The 23596-nt window shown below is 44.4% G+C and overlaps 1 protein-coding gene across 1 annotated transcript in view; it reads right to left on the bottom strand.

Annotated features, from left to right (window-relative positions):
* The window catches only part of LOC121283062 (double C2-like domain-containing protein beta), a 221755-nt gene extending 198577 nt beyond the window's left edge, over positions 1-23178 (bottom strand). The window contains exon 1 of the mRNA XM_041197088.1: positions 22709-23178. Within this exon, the coding sequence (XP_041053022.1) occupies positions 22709-23024 (316 nt within the window). The 5' untranslated portion in view covers positions 23025-23178. The remainder of the gene's footprint in view (positions 1-22708) is intronic.
* Positions 23179-23596: the final 418 nt, after the last annotated feature.

Genomic DNA, 23596 nt, shown 5'->3' with positions numbered 1-23596 from the left:
TTGATAGAGGGGGCTTCAGCAATGGTAATGCCACTGCATGTCAAGGGGAAATGATTATAATCTCTCTTGTTGGAGATGGTCACTGCCTGGTACTTGTGTGATGTGAATGTTGCTTGCCACTTATCAACCCAAGCCAGAGTGTCAATGATGTTGAATTAACTTCCATCCTTTTTTTTTTTCATTGCTGGGATAGGAGTCAACACTGGCAAGGGCATAATTTGTTGCCCATCAAATCTCATCTTAAGAAGATAGTGGTGAGTGGTCTTCTTGAACCTCTGCAGTCCATGGGGTATAGGTACATCCGCAGTGCTGTTAGGGAGGGAGATCCAGGTTTATTACCCAGTGACAGTGAAGAAATGGTGATACAGTTCCAAGTATTGGTAATAGTGCCCACTGCAGAGTCCTTGTGGAGACAAAATCCAGTCATCACATTGAGGATACCCTCCATCATGTTTTATGGCACTACCACTGTGCTAAATAGGATAGATTTCAAACAGATCTAGCAACCCAAAACTGGACATCCATGAGGCTCTGTGGGCTAGCAGCAGCAGCAGAATTGCATTCAACCATAATCTGTAACCTCATGGCCAAGCATATCCCTACTCTACCATTACCATCAAGCTGGGGAATCAACCCTGGTTCAATGAAGAGTGCAGGAGGGAATGCCAGAAGCAGCACCAGGCATACCTACAAATGAGTGTCAACCTGGTGAAGTTACAACATGCCAAACAGTAGAAGCAGCATGCTATAGACAGAGCTAAGTGTTCCCACAACCAATGGATGAGATCTAAGCTCTGTAGTCCTGTCACATCCAGCCATGAATAGTAGTGGACAATTAAACAACTAATTGGAGGACAAGGCTCCAAAAATATCCTCATTGATGGGGGAGCCCAGCACATCAATGCAAAAGACCAGGTTGAAACATTTGCAAGCATCTTCAGCCAGAAGTGCCCAGTGGATGGTCCATCTTGGGCGATTCCTGATGTCCCCAGCATCACAGATGTTAGGCTTCAACCAATTCAATTCACTTCACATGATATCAAGAAATGGCTGAAGGCACTGGATACTGCAAAGGCTATCGGCCCTGACAACATTCCAGCAATTGTGCTGAAGACTTGTGCTCCAGAACAAGCCATGCCTCTAGCAAACCTGTTCTAATACATCTACAACACTGACATCTACCCGACAATGTGAAAAATTGCCCAGGTATGTTCTGTCCAACAAAAAGAACAAAAAGTACAGGGTGTTGGTGAGGCAGCACCTGGAGTACTGTGTACAGTTTTGGTCCCCGTATTTAAGAAAGGATATACTGGCATTGGAGGCTGTTCAAAAGAGATTCACTAGGCTGATTCCTGGGATGAAGGGGTTGACTTATCAGGAACAGCTAGATAGATTAGGTCTTTGTTCATTAGAGTTTAGAAGAATAAGGGGTGATCTTACTGAAACGTACAAGATTCTGAGGGGGTTTGGAAGGGTAGACGTTGAGATGATATTTCCACTAGTGGGGGAATCTCGAATTAGGGGATATAGTTACCGAGTAAGGGGACACTCATTTAAAACTAAGATGCGAAGAAATTTCTTCTCTCAAAGAGTAGCGAATATCTGGCATTCTCTACCCTAGAGAGTTGTGGAGGCTAGATCACTGAAAGTGTTTGAAGAGGAGGTAGACAGATTTTTGAAATGTCGGGGAGTTGAGGGCTATGAGGAGCTGGCACGAAAGAGAAGTTGAGGCCTGGGACAGATCAGCCATGATCTTATTGAATGGTGGGGCAGGCTTGAGGGAACAAATGCCCTACTCCTGCTCCTATTTCTTATGTTCTCAAATCCAATCTGGCCAATTACAGCCCTTCAGTCTGCTCTATATTATCCAAAGAGTGATGCTAGGGGTCATTGACAGTGCTATAAGTGGCACTTGCTTTGCAATAACCTGCTCGCAGATGCTCGGTTTGGGTTCTGCCAAGGCCACTCAGCTCCTGACTTTATTGCAGCTTTGGTTCAACCATGGACAAAAGAGCTGAACTCCAAGGTGAGATGAGAGTGACTGCCTTTGACATCAAGGCAGCATTTGACTGAATGTGGCATCAAGGAGCCCTAGCAAAACTGGAATCTTTGGGAATCAAGGAGAAAACCTCCCGCTGGTTGGAGTCATACCTAGCACAAAGGAAGATGGTTGTGGTTGTTGAAAGTCAATCATCTCAATCCCAGGAATGCTGGAGGAGTTCGTCAGGGTTGTGTCCTTGGCCCAACCATCTTCAGCTGTTTTATCAATGACCTTTCTTCCATCACAAGGTCAGAAGTGGGGAAATGCGCTGATGATTAAGCAATGTTCAGCGCCATTCGTGACGACTCAGATACTGAAGCAGTTCATGCCCAAATATAACAAGACCTATCAGAGGCTAGGAATTCTGTGGCATGTAACTCACCTCCTGAGCCCCTAGAGCTTGTCCACCATCTACAAGGCACAAGTCAGGAGTGTGATGGAATACTCTCCACTAGCCTGGATAAGTGCAGCTCCAATAACACTCAAGAAGCTGGACACCATCCAGGACAAAGCAGCCTGTTTGACTGGTACTCCATCCACTGACGCATAGTGGCAGCAGTTTGAATTTGTCTTGCTTTTTGTGGACAGGTCATACCTGGGTAATTTTCCACATTTTCAGGTGGATGCCAGTGTTATAGTGGTGGCAGCGGGTGCAAGGCAGCACAGACTGAAGGAAGTACTCAAGCACATGTCAGGGGGTTGAGAGGAGGGCAAGTGAGGGATGCAGCCATGCTCTTGGAAAAGCTTGTCAAAAGTGAGCATTCTTCTGCAGCTGAGACTATTCAGCTGCAGCTCCATTGACATGCTTGGAGTCAGGCCTCTGAAGATTTTCTGCCCACTCAAGCAACGCAAATGCATGAATGTGCCACCAAATGCTCCAGAACTTTTCATCCCTCGGGCACAGACTACAAATTAATGTGCATTTTAGGGGGCAGCAGAGTAATTGGCTGACTGGGCAAGCTGTACAATCCCCTTGTGAAAGGTGGCCATGGTGCAGTCACTGGTGGAGGCACTCACAGCCCCTTGCGATGTCTTTATTCAAGTTTGAATAGTATCCATTATGTTTCAAGCTAAAAGTGCAGCCTTGCAGTGTGGGTTAGGAGAATGTCTGTACCTGAGCTGAGAGCACAGCATGCAGTCCAATGGCTGAAGCTGCCGCAAATCGGTCAAGTGGAGTGATGCGGAGGTGGGTGGGGCTTGGGACAGCCAATGAGCGCAGTACACACTGGCCATCCATGTGGCAGCCAGCACTTTCCTGCAGGTATGAGGGGGCCTTCAGACTTAAGCAAGAGAGGTTCTTAGGCCACCGATGCTAACCAATGTGCCTCTCTCTCTGATCCTGCAGGAGAACATCAGGATCATGAAGCCTGGTGATTTAGCAGTATGCCTTATGGCTTACAGAGACCAGAGAAGAAGAAAAAGAGAACAGTGGAGTTGCCTGGCTCGGCAAAGGGAGGAGCATCTCCCTCGAGATGGAGGGGCGGCAGGGCCTGCTGCACATGCAGCTGAAGATCCACAGCGACCCATCACTCGTAGACACCTCGCTAGACCCAGGGTCTATAGATGGCGCCTGTCATTCCTGCAGATGACTGAGACCAGTGTCGCCGAAGACTGCGCATGGCTCAGGAACTGGTCAGTCACATAAGCCACCTGCTACAGGATTTGGCACCATGGGGACATGGAGGGCATCCACTGGCCATGAAAGTGACCGCTGTGCTCAATATTTACACATGTGGCTCCTTCCAGAACTCCATAGGTGACCTTTGCGGGATCTCACATGCCTCCACATATAAGTGTATCCAGGAGGTCACCGATGCCATCTGTGCAAAGGCACAGAGCTTTGTGCATTTCACCAGGGATCAGGAAAGCCAGGAAGCAAAAGCTTTGGCATTTGCACAGATTTCAGGTTTTCCACAGATGCCAGGTGCCATCGGTTACACTCACATGGCACTTAGATCTCTGTGGCATCAAGCATTAAACTGCATCAACATCAAGAGCTTCCACTCACTGAATGTTCAGCTGGTGTGTGACCACCAAAATACATCCTGCAGGTCTGCACATGATTCCCAGGAAGCGTTCACGACTCTTACAAGCTTAGCAGATCTCAGATCCCCAGCATTTCCGGAGTCCAGAGAGGCTGCAGGGTTGGCTCCTCGGGGACAAAGTCTACCCACAGAGGACATGGCTGATGACGCCTGTGTGGCAGCCTCAGGCTGCAACACAATGACAGTACTTTGAGGCTCATGCCACAACCCAGACTTTGGTGGAGCAAAACATAAGAATTTGAAAATGAGGTTCCAGTGCCTCGGCATGTCCGCTGGGGCATTGCAATACAGTCCGCAGAGGGTGTCGCGCATCATCATCGCTTGCTGGTGCTGCAACGGGGCGAGGACCTGGCTGAGGAGGAGATGGAGGAGGACATCAAAGGGGATGACGGTGATCAGGCCCTTGAAGGCGAGGATGCAGGCAATGAGGCCATCGCACTGGTCAGACAAGGCAGGCACACTCGGGAGGCCCTCATAGCTTCGAGATTCATGGAGGATGATGACGAGATGCAATGAAGACAATCCTGAAATCTTCACCTTGCATCTGTGAATGCCTGACTCCTGTGTGGCTGATGCCAGTGCACAATAACCTTAGCGATCAGGCTCATGTCATGGAGACACAGCGGAGAACTTAATAGGTGCTAGATTCCAGGAGGATAATGATGACATGCAGTGAGGACACTCAATAGATCTTCACATTATCTCTCTGAATGTCTGACCCCTATCTGGCTGAGGACAGCTCACTTGCACTCTGTGAGATCAGCATCATATCATGGAGTTGCAGGCGTGAAACTTTAATTGCACCTGATCCTTTGTCAGCCTTCAGCACCTGACCCCTTCAGCAGCACAGCATCACAGATGCTGAAGAGGTGGGGGCCAGCCCCACCTCAAAGGTGCTGAGAGAACACAGAGAGGTTGATGGAACTCAGTGACACCTGTCCATGACAATCTGGCAGCTAAGATAAGCACCATCATTCACAGGTATTGCTAAAGTGTCCAATGAGTGTTAAGCCAGGCCATCATTTTGGTCCGAAGGTTACACACTACACAGGGAAGAGGCCCTGGACTGAGACACCTGCCTTTATCTTGTGCAGGAAGCAAGGTTTCACATCTAAGGGAAACGAACTCTGCTCATCACAACAAGGCACCATAGGCAAGGAGACATTCTTGGGAGTCTATCTACAATAGTGAACATTAAGTACAAGTGATTAACACCAGTGCCTAGGCTGCGCAACTACATCTTTGTAACGCTTGGCCTAAATAGCCAAGTGGTTATGGTACTGGGTTTGTAACCCCAAGATCAAGAGTTCAAATCTCACAATGGCAAACTATGAAACAATGTAACTTCATCTGAATAGGAACAGATGGAAACGTGTTTGTACTCGAAAGAGTTTACTCGAAAGAGTTACATCTTTGTAACGCTTGGCCTAAAAAGCCAAGAGGTTATGGTACGGGATTTGTAACCCCAAGATCAAGAGTTCAAATCTCACAATGGCAAACTATGAAATAACGTAACTTCATCTGAAACAGATGGAAACGGGTTTGTACTCGAAAGAGTTACATCTTTGTAACGCTTGGCCTAAATAACCAAGTGGTTATGGTACTGGGTTCGTAACCCCAAGATCAAGAGTTCAAATCTCACAATGGCGAACTATGAAATAATGTAACTTCATCCGAATAGAAACAGATGGAAACGTGTTTGTACTCGAAAGAGTTACATCTTTGTAACGCTTGGCCTAAATAACCAAGTGGTTATGGTACTGGGTTCGTAACCCCAAGATCAAGAGTTCAAATCTCACAATGGCAAACTATGAAACAATGTAACTTCATCTGAAACAGATGGAAACGGGTTTGTATTCGAAAGAGTTACATCTTTGTAACCTTCCTATCCATGCCACTATGTCTTGGTGCTCCCCTGACATCCACAGCAGAGGTGGAGGCAGCCTGCTGACTGCTACGCCTTGTCTGTGATGACATTGACGGGCGTCCTCTGGAGGGCTGAGACCTGGAGGACCCTGGCCAGCTTTCACAATCCTTGCTGTGTGGCAGTGGGACCCTCCTCAGCTTGTAGAGCTGGAGCTGTGGGGGTCACAGTGAGAGAGGGTTTGGATGGGCCAGACACTCCTGGAGTCACCTGGGTGGATGTAAGAGAGCCCCAGGCTGACTCCTTGAGGAGAAGAGGAAGCTGGGTGAGATTGAGCTGCCCCACACCTATCTCACGTTGACACTGTTGGAGGTCAACCATGGCATCAGTGATCGAGTTCAGCCTGCGCAGCAGTGACATCCTGGACAAAGGTCCCCATGGCCATCCTACCAGTGTTGACCTCAGTGTGTTGGCATGCCAGCACTATCATCTCAATCTGAAGACCGACGGACTCCTCCATCATGCCTTGCAATCTGAGGAGTGCAGCGGACATCCCTTCCTGATTTTCCTTAGCTTGTCTTTGCAGCTCCAGCAACTGAGGTACAACCGAGTCCAGAGGCTCCTCATCTGACTCAGATTCAACATATTTCTGGCCTCCAGCAGTCATCCAAGTGCTGGAAAACTGGGAAGTCCCTGTCACCATCTGCTGTAGATCAGACTGAGAGATGTGCTCACCAGATTCTGGTCCCAAGGCTACTCTAGAACTAGGTCCCACTGAGGTGTGTGCCTCTGCGCTGGTGGAGGGTGTGGATGAGTGCTGTGATGGATCTTCAATTAGGGTGTCAAAAGATTCTTTTTCTGAGGTGTCTTCAGGGCTTGAGTCAAGGACCTGGCTCGTGGAAGCTCTTGGCTGCTTCCTAGGTGTGTTTGCAAAAGCAAGGGGAGATAATTCATGCATGGCAGGGGGCTGAGGAACAAGGGAACTTGCTCACAGCATGGTTGTCTGATGGATATTACACTGCTGGATCCTCACTTGGCTGAGCACTGCCGACCTCACCATCAGCACAGGAACGGCCCAGATCATCTCCGGACAGCTGGATGACTCTATTTTAAACATCTGTGAGGACCCTGTTGCCAGTCATTTCTCCATCAGTCTGCAATTTCTCCCTTTTGTTGTGTGACAGTTTGTCCTGCATAAATACAGATGGAGAGTGTAAGCAGGACATCTGTCTGGCCAGATGAGAAGGATGCCTGGCATGTGTGGGTAGTGAGTGGCGCCATGGACAGGATGAGGGCACAATCCTCAGGGCAGATGAGAGAGTGAGTGGTGATGTCCCCTGAACTGGAAGTGAGTGAGGCCCTGTGGAGGTGTGATGGCTTTAAGTGTGTGAGTTGAGAGTGATTAGAAGAGTGACTTACCCTTGCAGAACAGAGGTGATCATTTATCCTCTTTCAGCATTGGGTGGCTCTCCTCTTCTGCAAGGAATTGGTGCTGTCCACCACTGCCACTGGCTCCCTTGCTAGTGACCTTGCTTGCTGGTCTTCGCCCAGAACAGGGTTAGAGGACTTCTCAGCAGGCCTCCACAATGTCCAATAGGCATCCGGGGGAGGTGTCGCTAAACTTGGGGACAACATGTTTCCTCCCTTTGGCAACCATGACTTTCCAGCAGCTTCCGATGCCTTACAGAGTGCTAGCTCTGTGTGGGGGGCACCCTGATTACTGAAGGCCTGAGGTGATGGAGGGGCAGGCAAATCAGAGGCTCCCCAGCCAGTGACCCAGTGTGTTTCCCAGGAATGCATCACTAATGAGGCAGGACGCGCTGGAAATGGGATGATATGGTGCGAAAAGCCGCCATTGTGGCCGGTGGGTAAAACGTCCTTTTTCCCACCCGCTACTGCACTTTGTACAAAACTGGTATGATTCCGCCCTTAGCCTCTAAGATAATATTTTACTCCAGCAAGCTAGTTTTTAAATGATTTTTTTGGCTGAACAGCTATCTCTTTTTCGTCTGCACTTCTCTGTCTTTGTCCATCTGCTAATTTTGCATTCAAAGTGTACTATTTTACATTTTATGCCAACTTCATCAGTAATTATTTCATTCTTTTATATTAATTTTAGCTCATAGCCTATTGTGCCAAAAAAAGCACAAGTCAAGTGGTCAAGACTCATGACATTATGCAGAGTAAGTGCACAGTATGAATTAAGTCCACTGTGGGAAGAAGGGCGGCTAGGGGACGCATTTCGTCAATGTGCGTACAGGAAGAATAGGGTTTGTGTTAAAGATGTTAAAGGCACTACACAAGTGAAAGACTGTAGGGTCCTGTGTCCATTTGTTCAGAACTCCAGGACTGCCACACCCCCACCCCACCCTCCTTACAGAAGAAGAATGTTGGGTGTCTGGGTGGTAGTCACCATTAATACCAGCATCACACAGCACACATGGAGGCTGTTGCAAAAGTCAGACAAGCAAGGTAACAGGGCAACATTTTCTTTACCGAGTGGATGGACAAAGTATCTGTGCCACAAAGAATTCCGTCTCAAAAACTGCGGTTGCATGCTATTTAACATGCATGCCTATATTGCACCATGGTAGAACTTCCAGCTACAAATCTTATTATACTTGTATCATTAAAGCTATGCCTTGAAAAGATGTACATTCATCCATCAAAACATAGCTACATGATGCTTATTCATTTGCTCACAAATGCATTCTGGAATGCATAATTTGTCATTTGGATCTCACCTTATGCTTTCTTAAAACTTCCAATATCTCAACAGTACCTTTTCTGTTTGCAGGATAAGTTGATGCTTAATAAAAATAAACATAAAAATGCAGAAGGAGTTATTTCAATTTTAAGTCACTGTTTGGCTTTGAGGATTCATGTCAAAATTGTCGACAGTAACGTAAAGGCAGTGCACAGGGTAAAGCCAGTATTCTTCATCAACTGAGAGCTAGTATCATCCAATTATTGTCATTTCATCTTCTCGTTTCCATCCTCATGCAGCTACACACTCAAGAACAGCATCAACATACTCCATTGCAAGTAATATTTTGAAAGGGTGTCTAACACCTGCCCACCCTGTTCCTAGAATCATGAAAAAAATGAATGAAAGTCACCGTAGTCCCAGGAGACCATAGGCCATGCTCTCATTAGAGAGAGAGACAGCTGGTGGTGAGTTTAACCTGAGGGTCACCACACCTCAGGCGAGGGGCAAGGTTGAGTATGCGGGGGCTTCATGGATGCCCCAAGAATCAGCCACAGTACCCAATTCCAAGCGAGAGGCCGGGATCTTGCATGCTAACTCTACTAATTCACCCTGGGGTATTTAGCCAGTCAGTTTGAGGAAATAGATCTATATAAATTGCAGAACATTAATGAAGAGGAGTATATAGTGTGATAATCATTGCAGTCCAGAGACCTGCTCCCACGCAGTAGGCAGGATGAGGGGTAGCCCAGCAGCTGCAGTATAGCTTGACTCAGCATGGATGAGCTTGTTGTATCTCAGGATTATGTCATATCCATTAGATCCCTCCTCTGCCCCTATGCTCCAACAATACCACCCCTCCCCCAACAACCACCCCACTTAAATACAGATGTGTCAGAATGTGGATAAGACCAGCCCATGTCATAATATCAACTGTAACAGCATTAGGGTGCAGTTAACTCATGAACCAGCATTTCATGAACCAAAGGACAACTTTAACTACAAAAAGCTCCTAAAGACACTCAGCAGTTAGCAATTCTACTTAGGCCCTCTAATTTTTTTTCTGTGTGTTCACAGGGTGTGGGCATCATTGGCTAGGCCAGCATTTGTTGCCCATCCCCAATTGCCCTTGAGCTGGGGCAACTCTTCAAAGGGGCATTTGAATACGCAGTAACATATTTGTGTTACCTGTTGGAAACAGTGCCAGTAGGGCATATGCTCACTTTCAATTCCCAAGTATTATCAAATCCTCCAGTAGTTTTGTTTCTGTTGCGCTTTGCAGTCAATTACCTAGCAAAGACCACTTTCATCATCTACATCATGCAGATTCTCAATTTCTGCATTGTGCCTGGAAGAGTATGTGACAGGGCATCTTTAGAAGGGCTCTTTCCTCTCAGTCTGTGCTCCAGCTAGCTCCAAGGTATCTGATGGGCATAGGAAGATGTACAATTTTAGCATGTAGTGACTGGGTGATTCAGAGAATTAAGTTAAAAGAGTAAAGGAAAAGAGAGTGGCCTCCAATCTGGCCATATGAATGCTGCATTTCCACATTCAGACAATGATACTGATAGCCAATTCCTTCACTGGCATTGGGATGTGCATAGAGCCAAGGCAGCCTCCTGAAGTTGGACACTCTGTTCAGTTGTGTTAGGTTTTTTTGAAAGAAGAATGGAAAAGGCTTTGCCTATGCCCTACAGAATGGTTTTGAAGGTGTGTCTAAGGCAGCTAAGTATAGTGTCCATAATAATAGAAAACAGCAGCAAGTGTTACCAAGGGAGGAAACTAGTTGTGAGGTCAGTAGCAGGTATTGACAGTACACAAGCAGTTAGAGATGAAATGAAGTATCCCATTATAATTGGAGGGGGAAGCACAGGAAGTGGCAGAGGAAAGCACAGTTAATGCTAGAACTAAAATAGAATGGTGCAGGGCTGTGCAGAGAAGAGTAAGGGCCTGGAAAGAAGTCTCATCTTGACAGTTTTAGTTCAGGTCATTAACATCTTTTCCTGTACTGCAAACAGGTCCTCAGGACAATGCTGGTGGCATTGACTTGCTCTGCCTTCTTCCTCCATTGCTGCTGATTCATTTGTCTGGGCATTTATTGTCCACTGAAAAGGGAAGAGGAGCCCCTCCAGTTATCCATTCACTCTATGAGTATCTCCTCTGGCTGCATTAGAGAATCTAGAGTACTTATTTGAAGTCATGCTGCTTGATTGTTTCACTTTCCACTATCCACCATTTAAAAATGCACCTAAAGGACAGCAGGCTGTCTTTGAGCAGCAGCTGCCCTGGTCAATTTCCTACCCTCCCAAGTTGAGTTGCCTATAGGGAGTACAGTTAGCATCAGCAGCTATCTGATTCAAAGTTAATGAGGGCCAATAATCAAAATTGATCAGGCCTCCTGTCAACTGCATTAGGCACAGGTTATATGTCAAATTATGCCAGGACAGGCAAAATACAAACTCTTGCAAAAGTTGCAAGTAATTTTTCCAGAATAGCTTAACATGTGGATTCTCAATAGATCTGGTCAATTGCACCATTGTTTCTGTATATCTGGCATGAGTAATGTGCTTCAGAGTCTCCTTCATCCAAACCACTGGTACTTTTAAGTTACTGTGTTCTTGTCCTTGCTTGGTCCAGTCTTGAAAACACAATCTGTGATGATATCCCTTTCTTACAACTAGATCTCTGGAAAACAGTGACAATTTTTCCTGAAATTTGTACCTTGTCAACAACTCACACCAATTCATCAGAACAAACCTCAATATAATTAACTGATGAGCTCCATGTCTTCTGGCCTTCCATGTATTTGTGTCTCTCATAAAACACATATACATTTTGTAGACTCAGACCATACTAACTTTGCAGCACCAGAACATTTCTTGATAGAGTGCCAGTTTCCTCTGGGCTTTCCCCAGCACTATGGTCTACTGTCTGCGATTTTGTCCAGTGTCTCATTTATTGTGAACAAGTAACGTCAGTCCCGATTATATGAATTATAGAGGATTGTACCTTGTGGCTATGTTTTTGCAATGTGATATGTGGGCAACCTTTAAGAAAAATGTTCCCAGATTCAATATCTCATAGTGAAACCAGATTGGATTCAGGGCCTTCCTTAATACAGTGAATGATGTTGGAACAGTGTGGGACTATTTTCCCATGAAAATAAATACCAATGTAATAATGTAACTTTCACAAAACAAAAGAAAAACAAATTTATATCTGCCACAAAATCTTTGTTCTGTACTGCAGCCACCTTCATTCCATTTGTTTTCTCATCATCAAGCTGATCATTAGAAAGAGTTATCAAATATAGATTGCTTTTATTTCATAACATATATTCTGTGCTTTCACATCACTAAGATTTCTGGCTCATGAATTATATGATGTCAGAGAGAGATGACAAGGAGCAAGACAGTTGGAGAGCTGGATTTCAAATCAATTAATTTAGATTAAAAGGACTTATGCATGCTTGTAAGCGTGGGAGGTGAACTGTGCATTAGGGCAATAATCCAGCTATTATGATTTATAATATTTTTGTTAATGAGATAAAAGTAAGGTGAGACAATGGCACATGTGTAGGGCATGTGTGACAGAAAGAGTTACCAAAGGGGAAATTTTAACTATCTGTTCATTGACCAGTGGAATGGGTGAGTTGGCCACTAGATGCCCACAGTCGGAGGCACCTCTATTTTGAACACCAGGCATCATTCACATACACTCAGTGATCTGCACAATGCTGCAAACATCTTGTTGCTGCTCCATATCAAGCATTGATGGGGCTGACACGGCTGGGATAGAGGTGGGTCCAGGGCTCGTTGGGAGTTGTGAGGGTTGATGTGGGAGGATATAATTGTGCCCAAAGAGACAGCAACCAACATTACTTTTTTGGGCTCCCCGCTTCTCCTGTCCCCATTAAATTAATGTTAAAACTTTGGCCTCTTTTCAGGCCTTTTCTTTTTGCCTACCAGCATGGCACACATAACCCCAGCATAGCATTAATAGAGAATTAGGGTCTTATGCATTTCGTAGGAGCTCCGTTTGCATGGCATTAAGGGGTTCCCATCTGATTCAACCAGGTACTGGGGCCACTCAGCAGCAGGTTCCAGGTAATAAAGCGGTGGAGCAGGATCAGGATAGTATGCCTATCACCTTGCTTTTACCTTCACGACTGTCCCGTTTCTGCCGGGTGGATGTTACAGTCCCCCTTAATTAATAATTCAGTTTTGGCTCAAACAAATTCCAACTCCTCAAATGAAACTGGTTTTCCCATTACATCCATGGGCAAAACTCCAAAAAGCAACAAACAGCAAAAACAACAAGCTAGTTTTTAATGGCACCAAGAACATTATTAATGGAGCCAGGATCTAGCAAAAGTAAACTCGACAACTTAATTAATTTTTCATAATGGAATATATTGCTTTATTATATGCATATAGGCAATAATGAAATGGCTCAATGTTTGAATAGCTTCCAAATGCAATACATTAGAAGGGAAAATTGACCCTGATGCAGAATCATGCTGGGTAGGTGCCTGCCTGAATCAGGTGAGAATCTCAATAGTTCTTGCAATCTGGGATCCTATGTCTTACATAAGGCTCCCCAGACAATTTTAGTGGTCAAATAGGTGGAGCTTGTGCCATGGATGTCCTACTCAGCAAATGATGATAGATAAATGGAAAAGGCCTGAAAAGCGTTAAAATTAAATTTAAAAACATAAAACAAAATAACAAAATATTCTACAGGCTTGACACAAAAAAGGAAAGTTGTAATGGAAACAGGGCCACTAAGGATAAAATCAGAGGCAGCGATAGCGGAATGCCAGAAGTATTAAATAATCACTTTGCTTCAGTATTTACCAAGGAGACAGATCAAGTGGACATGATATCAGATGATCAGATTACAAATGATATAACTATATTTGATATAAAAAGGTGAATTATTAGATACAGGCTGGAATTTTCCACCCCCGTTGGCATCAGCTATCATGGCAGCTGTGAGCGGACAATATGGCGTGAATCCAAAAATCAGTTCTATGCCCTCGTGAAACCAGTCTGTGATCGTCTCCTCCGCCCATCAATGGTGGGCTGCCTTTCCCGCCATGCAATGTTGGGAACTTAATTTCAATGCATTTGCATCTCATCATCTTGCCTACCCGCCAGAATCATCCCCCCACATCAAATTTACCTCTCATGTCGGTGTGAGTTCAGAACAATGTGATTCACAACAGCATTTCAAAGGTGTGCACCTGGCGAGCTGAACTTTTGAGGGGAACTGGGAAGCGAATGCACACTAACGTAGCACAGCGCTCACAAGGGTCACCTGTTCGACTTCAAGGCTGAGGTGCTGCGCATTCAGGTGAGGTCACAGGCAAGTCACTTTTTCCCAGCTGGCTGACAGTGCAGTGCTGGGACAAGAGCTGCCCTGTGGTTGGGGCGGTGTTGGGGAGGGGGGGGATGAAAGCAACACAGTCTGATGGTAATGCACAAGCACATGCGAAGGTGGGGGTTGGGGGAAGGGAATGCGGCCACACATAAGGGAAACTTTGAATAAAAGTGAGAATTCTTCAGCAGCTGAGACAGTTCAGGCGCTTGTGTGGAGTCGGGCCTCTAGCTTATCTGCCCCCTAAAGCATCAAAGTACCATCAAATGGTCCTGAGCTTTTCACCCCTTGGGCACAGACTGCAAACTAATGAGTATTTTAGTGGACTGCAGAACAATTGGATGACTGAGCATGTTGTACAATCTCCTTGCTAAAACTGGCCATGGAGCAGTCATTGGTGGAGGTGCTCACAGCCCCCTACAATGACATCATTCAGGTTTGGGGATCAGTCTCCCCCATGGTTCAAGCTAACAGTGCAGCCTTGCAGAGCAGGTTAGGAGAATGCCTGAGCCTGAGCTGAGAGCACAGCATGCAGTCCAGTGGGTGAAGCTGCAGCCAGTCAGTCAGGTGGAGTGGGGCGGAGGTGGGTGGGGTTTCGGCAGCCATGCAGCACACTAAACTCTTGCCATCCAAGTGGCGGCCAGCACTCTCCGGGATGCATTAAGGGGCCTTGAGACGGAGCCGGAACTGCACACATAACCATGAGAGGTCCCTAGGAGACCAATACAAACCCATGTGTCTCTCTCTCTCTTTCACCCTGCGGGAGAAATACATTAGGAGCATTGAGCCTGGTGACATAGCTCCATGTCTCATGGCTTACAGGGAGCAGAGGCGAAGAAGACGACAGCAACAGAGTCGTCTACCTGGGCAGAGGGAGGACAAGCATCCTCAAGGAGAAGGGGCGGCTGGGGCTCCTGTGCATGCCGTTGAAGAGCCACAGCAAGTGTTCATGGGTCGGCACCATCTAGATCCAGGATATACAGATGGCATTTGTCATTCCTGAAGATGACTGAGAACCAATGTCGCTGAAGACAGCACATGTCCAGGGAACTGGTCGGTCACATATGTCACTTGCTGCAGGATTTAGAGCCACAGAGACATGGAGGGCATTCATTGCCAGTGGCCATGAGGGTGACCGTAACGCTCAAATGTTAAGGATACTGGCTCCTTCCAGGGCTCCACAGGTGACCTCTGCGGGATTGTGCAAGCCTCCACACACAACTGCATCCAGGAGGTCACGGACGCCATATTCACGAAGGCGCACAACTTTGTGCAGTTTGCATGGAATTAGGAAAGCCAGGAAGCAAGAGCACTGGGATTTGCGTAGATCTCAGGTTTCCCACAGGTGCAAGGTGCCATCCGCTGTACTCATGGCACTAAGATCTCCATGTCAACAAACAGTCAACTATGTCAACCATCAGGGCTTCCAAATGCTGAATGTTCAGCTGGTCTGCGACCACCACAAATGCATCTGACAGTTCTGTGCACAATTCCCAGGGAGCGTCCAACATTCTCAGTAGGTCTCAGATCCCTGACATCTTCCAGGATCTACAGAGGCTGCAGGGTTGGCTCCTTGGGGACAAGGGCTATCCGCAGAAGACATGGCTGATGATGCCCATGTAGCAGCCTCAGACTGCAGCAGAGAGAAGGTACAAAGAAGCCTGTGCTGCAACTCACACTTTGGTGGAGCAAACCATTGGGATGTTGAAAATGAAGTTCCGGTGCCTGGACTAGTTTGGTCGAGCCCTGCAATTGTCCATAGAGGGTGTCATGTAAGGTTGTTGCCTGCTGCGTCCTTTACAATCTGGCGTTGCAACAGGGGAGATGCTGCCTGAGGAGGAGATAGAGAAGCTGCACATCTTCGATGAGGACATCACCGACGGGGATGAAGGTGAGGAGGTCCTCGATGGTGAGGATGATGGTGATGAGGCCATCACCTTGTTCAGACACCCTCATATCCGCTAGATTCATGGAGGATGATGACAATATGCAATGAAGAGACTCCATAGATCCTCACATTGCATCTGTGAACATTTGACTCCTGTCTGGCTGATGGGTGCACACATACCCTCTGTGATAAGGCTCCTGTCATGGAGATGCAGCAGATGTCCATAGTCCCTACATTCCAGCAGGATGATGACAACATGCAGTAGGGACACTATAGATCCTCACATAGCTTATGTGAATGTCTGACTCCTGTCTGGCTGATGGCAGCTCGCTGGCACTCTGTGAACAGGATCATATCATGGAGATGCAATGAGGAAACTTTAACTTCTCCTGATCCCATGGCATCCTTCTTGAGCTGAACCCTTCAGGATCACACTATCTCCGGACACAGATGCTGACAAGATAGGTGCCAGCCCCACCTCAAAGCTGCTGTAAAACAAAAACTCCTCAAATATTTTGAACATTTTGATGCCTTTACTTTAACAAGATAATTGACTGGATTGAAAAGTGTTTAGCAAAGTACCACCCTATATTTTCTTTTTAAAATAGAATACTTATAGTATAATATTCCCATAACCCTTAAGGAATACTTTAGTTTGTGGTCAGTCAGGAAGGTATCTGAAATCAAAATTAAATAATGGGGCAGGAGTTTTACAATGTTTACAATGATGTGTGCTTAATAGCAAAGTTCTAAATTAATTTTTATTTCATCTTAAATTCATTTGCCCATAAATGTGATATATTCCTTGACTGACAGCACATACAAAACACCAAAACAAACAATAATATTACAAGGATTAAGCTGTTCTGAAGTCAAAATTATTTATTATATTAATTAAAACATTTAAAATAATATTTTTAATCTCTATCTGTTAGAAAATCTTTAATTCTCATAAGAACTTATTTCTTTCCTTCTACCTGATGCATTTTATTCATAAAATGCTAGTCTAAAAATTAGCTTCTGGCAGTCTACCAGTGCAAACTGGGTGCGGGGAAATGGCTGGGCCCAAGGCCCAACCAGGAAACTTGCTGGCAAAGAAAATTTCATGGTCGCTGTGTCATTGGCTAAGTGCTGGGAGAGAGGGGAGAAGCGATTTGGAGAGGAGATGACAATCATGACAGGATTCCAGCTATCATGAGGAGGCAGCAATCCAGAAAGGGAGAGCAGCAATCAGGAAAGGGCTGGCAATAGTCTTCAACACTGAAGTGGAATCCGGAGGAACCCTCCTGTTCCTCCCGTCTGCATATTCAGCCAAGTATTTATGAATGACAGATCTGTTTGGTGACAGCTTCCAGTGGTCCCATTAAGAACTGTTGGGTAGACCACAAATAGTCCATGTTTGCCTGAATGCCGCTGGCCTGGATTTGCATGTGCAAAAGGCCTTTTGCCGGTTTCAGGTGCAGGCCCTGGATTCCTCTTAATTCTGCCTTTACCAATATGGTGAGTGGCATACTTCCAGTTTGTAATGAGCACCTGTGTTTTGCCCCACCCACCTTAATAATGGATCCTTAGGCATCCATTTTACATATAAAAAACTGGTGCAGCACTATCGACTTTGAGGCCTTACCTATAGATGGTGTGTATACCTAATTTCTGAGCCATCAGGATCCCATTGCCCACTTAGAAGTGAAGACACATCAAATCAGCTGGCCTCAGATTAGCTGCAAATTAGCTTCAGCGCAGGCAAGCACATGTAAAGATCAATGTAACTGCACCGTTGACATGACAGGTCAAACTTTGACATAGTTTCCTCCTGTCAGAGACTGACTTCTGCTCAGCAATCCCACCAGCAAAATTAAAACAGACAACATAACTCAACGGCAAAAATTTTTATTTCAGAAACTCTGTTCATTACTCGTCTCAACTATAGATGATTTGTGATTGAGATGATTGGCCGAATTCAAATCCCTGCAAATAAGAAAAATTACTATTCGCATTTGTTTCGTGTGGGAAGCCTAATAGCAGAATTCAAGGTCTCATTAAATTAAATGGAATCCTGGTGAATTATATTTTGACATCAATTGGTAGGGCACTAGGTAACTGCACAGTGATTATAATATTAACCTCCTGACGATGGGAGCTGAGTTTGAATCCTACCCAAACAGATGGAAAGGAAGTTTCCTTCCTCATAGCTGGTCCTCAACAGAATAAGTATTGGTAAATCTCAACTCAGCTTTCAATGAACACAAATCCACAACAGAGGATTGTCTATAATTCAGGATTAACTGGGTAGCTTGACTCCATAATATCATTCGATAGCTAATATTGAAATTGTTAAATGTCACACTGGAGCTGCACTGAAGTTATGATTAAAATACTTTGATAGAACAGACTTTACACTTGACCAGTCTGATTTGAATCCTGTCTAGACACTTGGAAAGAAAGCCCCCTTCTTTCTGTAAAATGATTCTAAATTGGACCTTAAATCTCCATTCAGCTCCCACGCACCACAAGACTATATTGTTGAATTTGTTTGTAATTGGGTAATAATCTAAATCAGTAACACCCATAATGTTATTAACCACCAATGATCATCCAAGTATTATCTCTGACCAGACCAGTGAACACAGAGAATTAGTGCACAGGTAAAGCTACTTGTTTTGCATTTGTGCAGTTAGTCATTTAGGTTCCCAGGCAAACTACACTTCACATGAAAAATTTTACCTATCCTCAGACTCCTGTAGAACCAAAGATACATACTGCACTAAAGGAGGAGGCCATTCAGGGTCATGTGTCTATGCGAGCTCTTTGGTGGAGGAATCCAAAATTTAATCCATACCTTGCTCTCTTGATATAGCCTGTAAATTCCTACAATGCAAATATTTATATACAACTAGTCGTTCAGCAGTACAGAACTTTAGTATTGCTGAAAAAGAGATGTGTTTTAATATGCCTTCTGTCTTGCACTCATCAGGACACTTAGCAACAATGTCAATAAGAGGAAAACAACAATTTATACTATATGTGAAGAGAGTGCTGATTGGTTGGCGAATGGACTCTGGTAGAGGCGTTGCCATGGAGAATGCACCAGTGATAGTGACTGACATTTAACTGCCAAGCATCATTTGACATTTAAACCAGGCAGCTTGCCCCTGATTGGTCAAGGCATTGCCCTGAGGAATGAGTCAGCGAACGGCCGTCACTTATTCTGTTTAGCTGTAACAGGTGCAATGTGTCTACATGTTCTTTCTGTCTGCAAAGATCAGGGCCCTGTGTATTAATAAATGCAGCTTCAAGTACACACAAATGCGTCAGACTGCAAGCCTGACTGACAATCGTCAGCGTAATTCTTAGCACACTGAGGATTATTTAGCAAATGTTGTCCAATCGTGGAATCACATCTAATGTTGGGCAGTTTTGAGTTTTGCAAGCACGGGCCAGTTGAGTATGGTCTGTACCCTGCCCATTGTGAACAGTGTGGCTGGGACATGCTGTTTGATGCGATCCGCCAGTCTTTGGGACGTAAGGCCTACATACCTAGCATCACACTGGCACTGAAATTCATATACCATGTTACTCATTTGATAGGCAGAACGTCTTTTTGGTTTCACAGCAGCATCCTGTTAGTGGTGAATACTACTCATATTGCTCCTGCATAATAGCAGCGTGAAACAGCTAGCTTCACTTGTCGCTCAAATTTTTGAGATACCTTGCCCTTCCAGGATAATCTGAGGTATACTGGACACTTTTCAGGGCTGAAACTGATGGCCTTAGGCCCGTTCGTGAGTTTGCAAAATATAAAGCACGAAATGATCTGATCAGGGTAGCCATTATTCTACAGTGCGCCTTTGATGCGCCCTCTACCAATCAGAGTTTACTTGCCAACTCTCTTCACATACAGTATAAATTGTTGTTTTCCCCTTATATTAGTATTCTTGTGACGTGTCCTAATGAGTGCAAGATGAAAAGTTTTGGAATGTCTCTTTTTTGAACAATACACAAATGTTTGTCTAATTTTCCCTTAAAAGATGCAATGGTGCAACAACTGCAACCACCCTCTTTGAGGGGTAGATTTTCCCGCCACATACAATAGTTCTCAGGCATTCCGGCCAGCTGCTTAATTGCCAGTAAGAGACTGGAAAACAAGTAAAAACAAAAGATGCTGGAAAAACTCAGCAGGTCTGGCAACATCTGTGGAGGGAGATACAGAGTTAACGTTTCAAGTCTGTATGACTTCTATAGAGCTGAAAAATGAGTGTTCTGAGGCAGCTCACCTGTTCCAGGTCACCACAGTATTAGGGCGGCTGGTGGCGTGGCCTCTGGATTTAGGTGTTGAGGTTGGTGGTGGAGTGAAGAAGGGGTGCAGGGAGCAGCTGAAGATATTTTTATGAAGATATTTTTATGAAGAACTCCTACTCCTTCTGATCCCACAATATAAATGAAAACTTACCTTCTGGGCTCCTCTTCAGCTGGACCTCCAGTTGAAGCTGGTTGTAGCACCACAATGATCACTTACTTCCTCCCTTCACAACAATGCACATCTCTCCCCCAACTCAATCCTACTAATGCCTTTGTCACTTCCAAACTCCATTACTTAATTTTCAGTTTCCCAAGTACCCATAATTCACAAACTGCAACTTGTACAAAGCCCCACTGCCCACATCTTCTCCTGCACAAAGTCCTGCTCACTGATTACCAATGTTCTTGTCAAACTTGATGGATCCACCAAAATCAAAATCCATGTTCCCATTTTAAAGTTCTCCCCACTACCAGCCCACATCCCTGCTGTGGCCTTGCTCCTTATGATCTCTGCAAGCTCCTTTAGCATTCACCATACCCACCTTCAGCAGCACAGCCTGCAGCTGTCTTGTTCCCATTCTCTAGTGATTTCTCTAAACACCTGCCCTTTCTACCTCTGTCCTGTCTTCAAAAACTTCCCTAAAATCAATTTATTTGATTCTGCCTTTGGTCACCATCCTTAACCCTCCTTCTATCTCCACTTGATGTCTGCTTGTTTCTACTGCCATGCAAAGCTCTGAGACTTTTTATTGCATTGAAGTTGCTACCTAACTGCAAACTCTCAGTCAACTAGAATTGATCTGAGCTCACCGATATCAAGGCTAAATATAAATCTCTAGCATTCCTATTAAATTTTAAATGGAAACTTGGGTCTTCCCCAGTCTGCAACTCATTCAGAACTGGCTTGCTTAAAGGGGAAAAAATATCATTTCTTTTGAAGGACTGCAACCTTAATACACTATTAATCACCCAATTCAGTATTAGTTGTACTAATCTGTCTGCTATTTCCAACCTCAATACCTCAAGTTGAATACTGATTGATTACGCGTAAGTATCATCATTTTAAACTTTCAATAATGCTGCTTGGAATCAATATTAGTTGGATTGTTAACTCATTGGGACTAATTAAAAAGGATTCTTAGAGATTTGTGGTCCCTTTTCTCATCAGGATTACAGACCGCCCTGTAGAACCTGCTCATAGATTTTGTGCCCAACATATCAAGTACCTGGTAGGAACTGGCTGGATAAGGCTTTCTATGTGTAGGTCATTGTAGAGAAAAGAATAATACATCTGAAATAATCAAACAGAGAACATCATGTCCAAGAATACAAAATTTTAAAAAACTGGGTGTGGTGTTTTTCAAAAATATATTTTCAAATCACTTGTTACATATCAGTACTGGGGATATGATTAATGCACTCAATAATTGAGCTAAAATGTCAATGTATTTTGAGCTTTAGGGACAATTACTTAGATTTTTACCCTACAGCATTTAATATTACAGAATGTATTGTATTAGAAATTTTATAGCTACATAGATAACCAAACCTCAGAACAGGAAAACATCGTGCTGACGAAGATTTCCAATTTATTACTGTTTTCACAATACTGGACTACATTTTGACCTGTCGCAAATAGTCAAATGTGCAACTTTTAAAAAATCAATATTAATGACTCTGGTTTGCCCTGTTCTTTATCTTCATGGTGTATGCAAGACAGGTGTATACCCTGCAGCTTTCCAGAATAATTTGAACAGAAGAGCTTTTTGTGCTACACTGTAATTTCAAGTACAAGTATCTACATTTCCACAAGTCTATTTCAAAGTCGATCTGTTCTGAAATTAATAGGACTGAAATTCAAAGAATTAAACACAGCACTCTTATATTTAAATAAATTAAATGCCCCTAATTTTAAAATTATCTTTCTGCATTTTCTGAAGTTTAGGGCTGAAGAACCAGAAAACCTAACACTCTGCAATAGTCAAACTCTGAAACATCAGCAATCTAGAGTGAAAAATAGATATTAGCTTCACTTGGAAACATTCACTGGTTAACCATTCAAGGTCAGGTTCATTAAAATGTAACTCACTTGAAAAATAAAGTGCTAAATATTTTCCATTTTGACTAACCGGAAACCTATTGGTCTGTATCAAGATAATTTTCTGATCCATGCTCATTAGGGGAGGAATCAATGGGACTTGAGAAAGGGGTGTTTAATGGCAGATGGCTTCATCAATCAAGTGAAGTTTCACTTTAACACTTTGCATTCCAACCTCCTTTAACTGGAACTCCTATTGTTGCTTGAAATGTCACAGCAGTATTTAAAGGGTTAAAAGCCTGTTTTGGAATCCATTGAAATGCCCTAAATATAATCTACTTGTACATTTATATTTTACACTTGTTAAGAAAAAAAATAGAAGGTTTACAGCAACAGCAGGCCACCATAAATACAACAATTAGTTAAGTTGTGAAGTAATGGACTTACTGGAGTCATCAGATTCATAGCCTTCAGCCTCGGTCTCCTCTTCATGTTTGGTAGGTGCAGCAGATGCAGCTCCGTATGCCCCAAATAATTTGTCCATATCTTCCTCATCCTTTGTAGCCTCTGACTGGGTGACAGAAGGCTGGCTGACAGTGGAATGCACAGAGTTGTTGCGGCTCACAGCTGCAGGAAGACCACGAGGAAAACGAGGAAAGTAATCAGAGATTTGTTTAATAGGTTTAATAGGACCTGGGCAGACATCAATAGCCATATGCTCCTGAATGCTTATGGCCATTTTTTCTCCTTTTCGGACTGTCATGCAAGCAACCCTTTTTAACACAGCAGACAGCAAAAGAAAGAAATAAAAGCCACCCTGAATCTTGAATTGGGCAAAGAGCACAGGGAGTAAGAAGGCTATCTCTCACACAGCAGAAGTCAATCTCCAGCGTTAGGCTAGGATGCTTATGTACTTTGAGTTGTAGAAACCCTGTGCATGCTGCCTCACTGCCACAGACACTCCTTATCTTTCTAATACTGCTGTTCAGCCTATGAATGCGTGCGTGTGTGAGTGTGTGTGTGTCTCTCTCTCTGTATGAGAGATTGATTGGGAGAGGTGGAGACTATGATGTCAGTGATTAGCAACCAAGCAGTAAACAGGAAGCACTGGAATGAAGACAAAATCAGGTGTGAGGGTGAAGAGAGAAAAAAGACAGGAATCTGTCTGGAGGAGGAATCTGACTCCAATAAATCCTCCAATTACTGAAAGTCATCACCTAAATAAAATATCATTCCATTTACTGCCACCTTGGACTGTGTTGAATGACCTGACTACAGATTAGAGCTACAATTAAACTGAGGCACTTCACACACTACTGTAAATCAGGATTAAAC

The sequence above is a fragment of the Carcharodon carcharias genome, chromosome 10, assembly GCF_017639515.1.
Source record: "Carcharodon carcharias isolate sCarCar2 chromosome 10, sCarCar2.pri, whole genome shotgun sequence".
NCBI lineage: Eukaryota > Metazoa > Chordata > Chondrichthyes > Lamniformes > Lamnidae > Carcharodon > Carcharodon carcharias.
The sequence above is the reverse complement of the archived record's forward strand: the minus strand, read 5'-3'. Positions and strand labels throughout refer to the sequence as shown.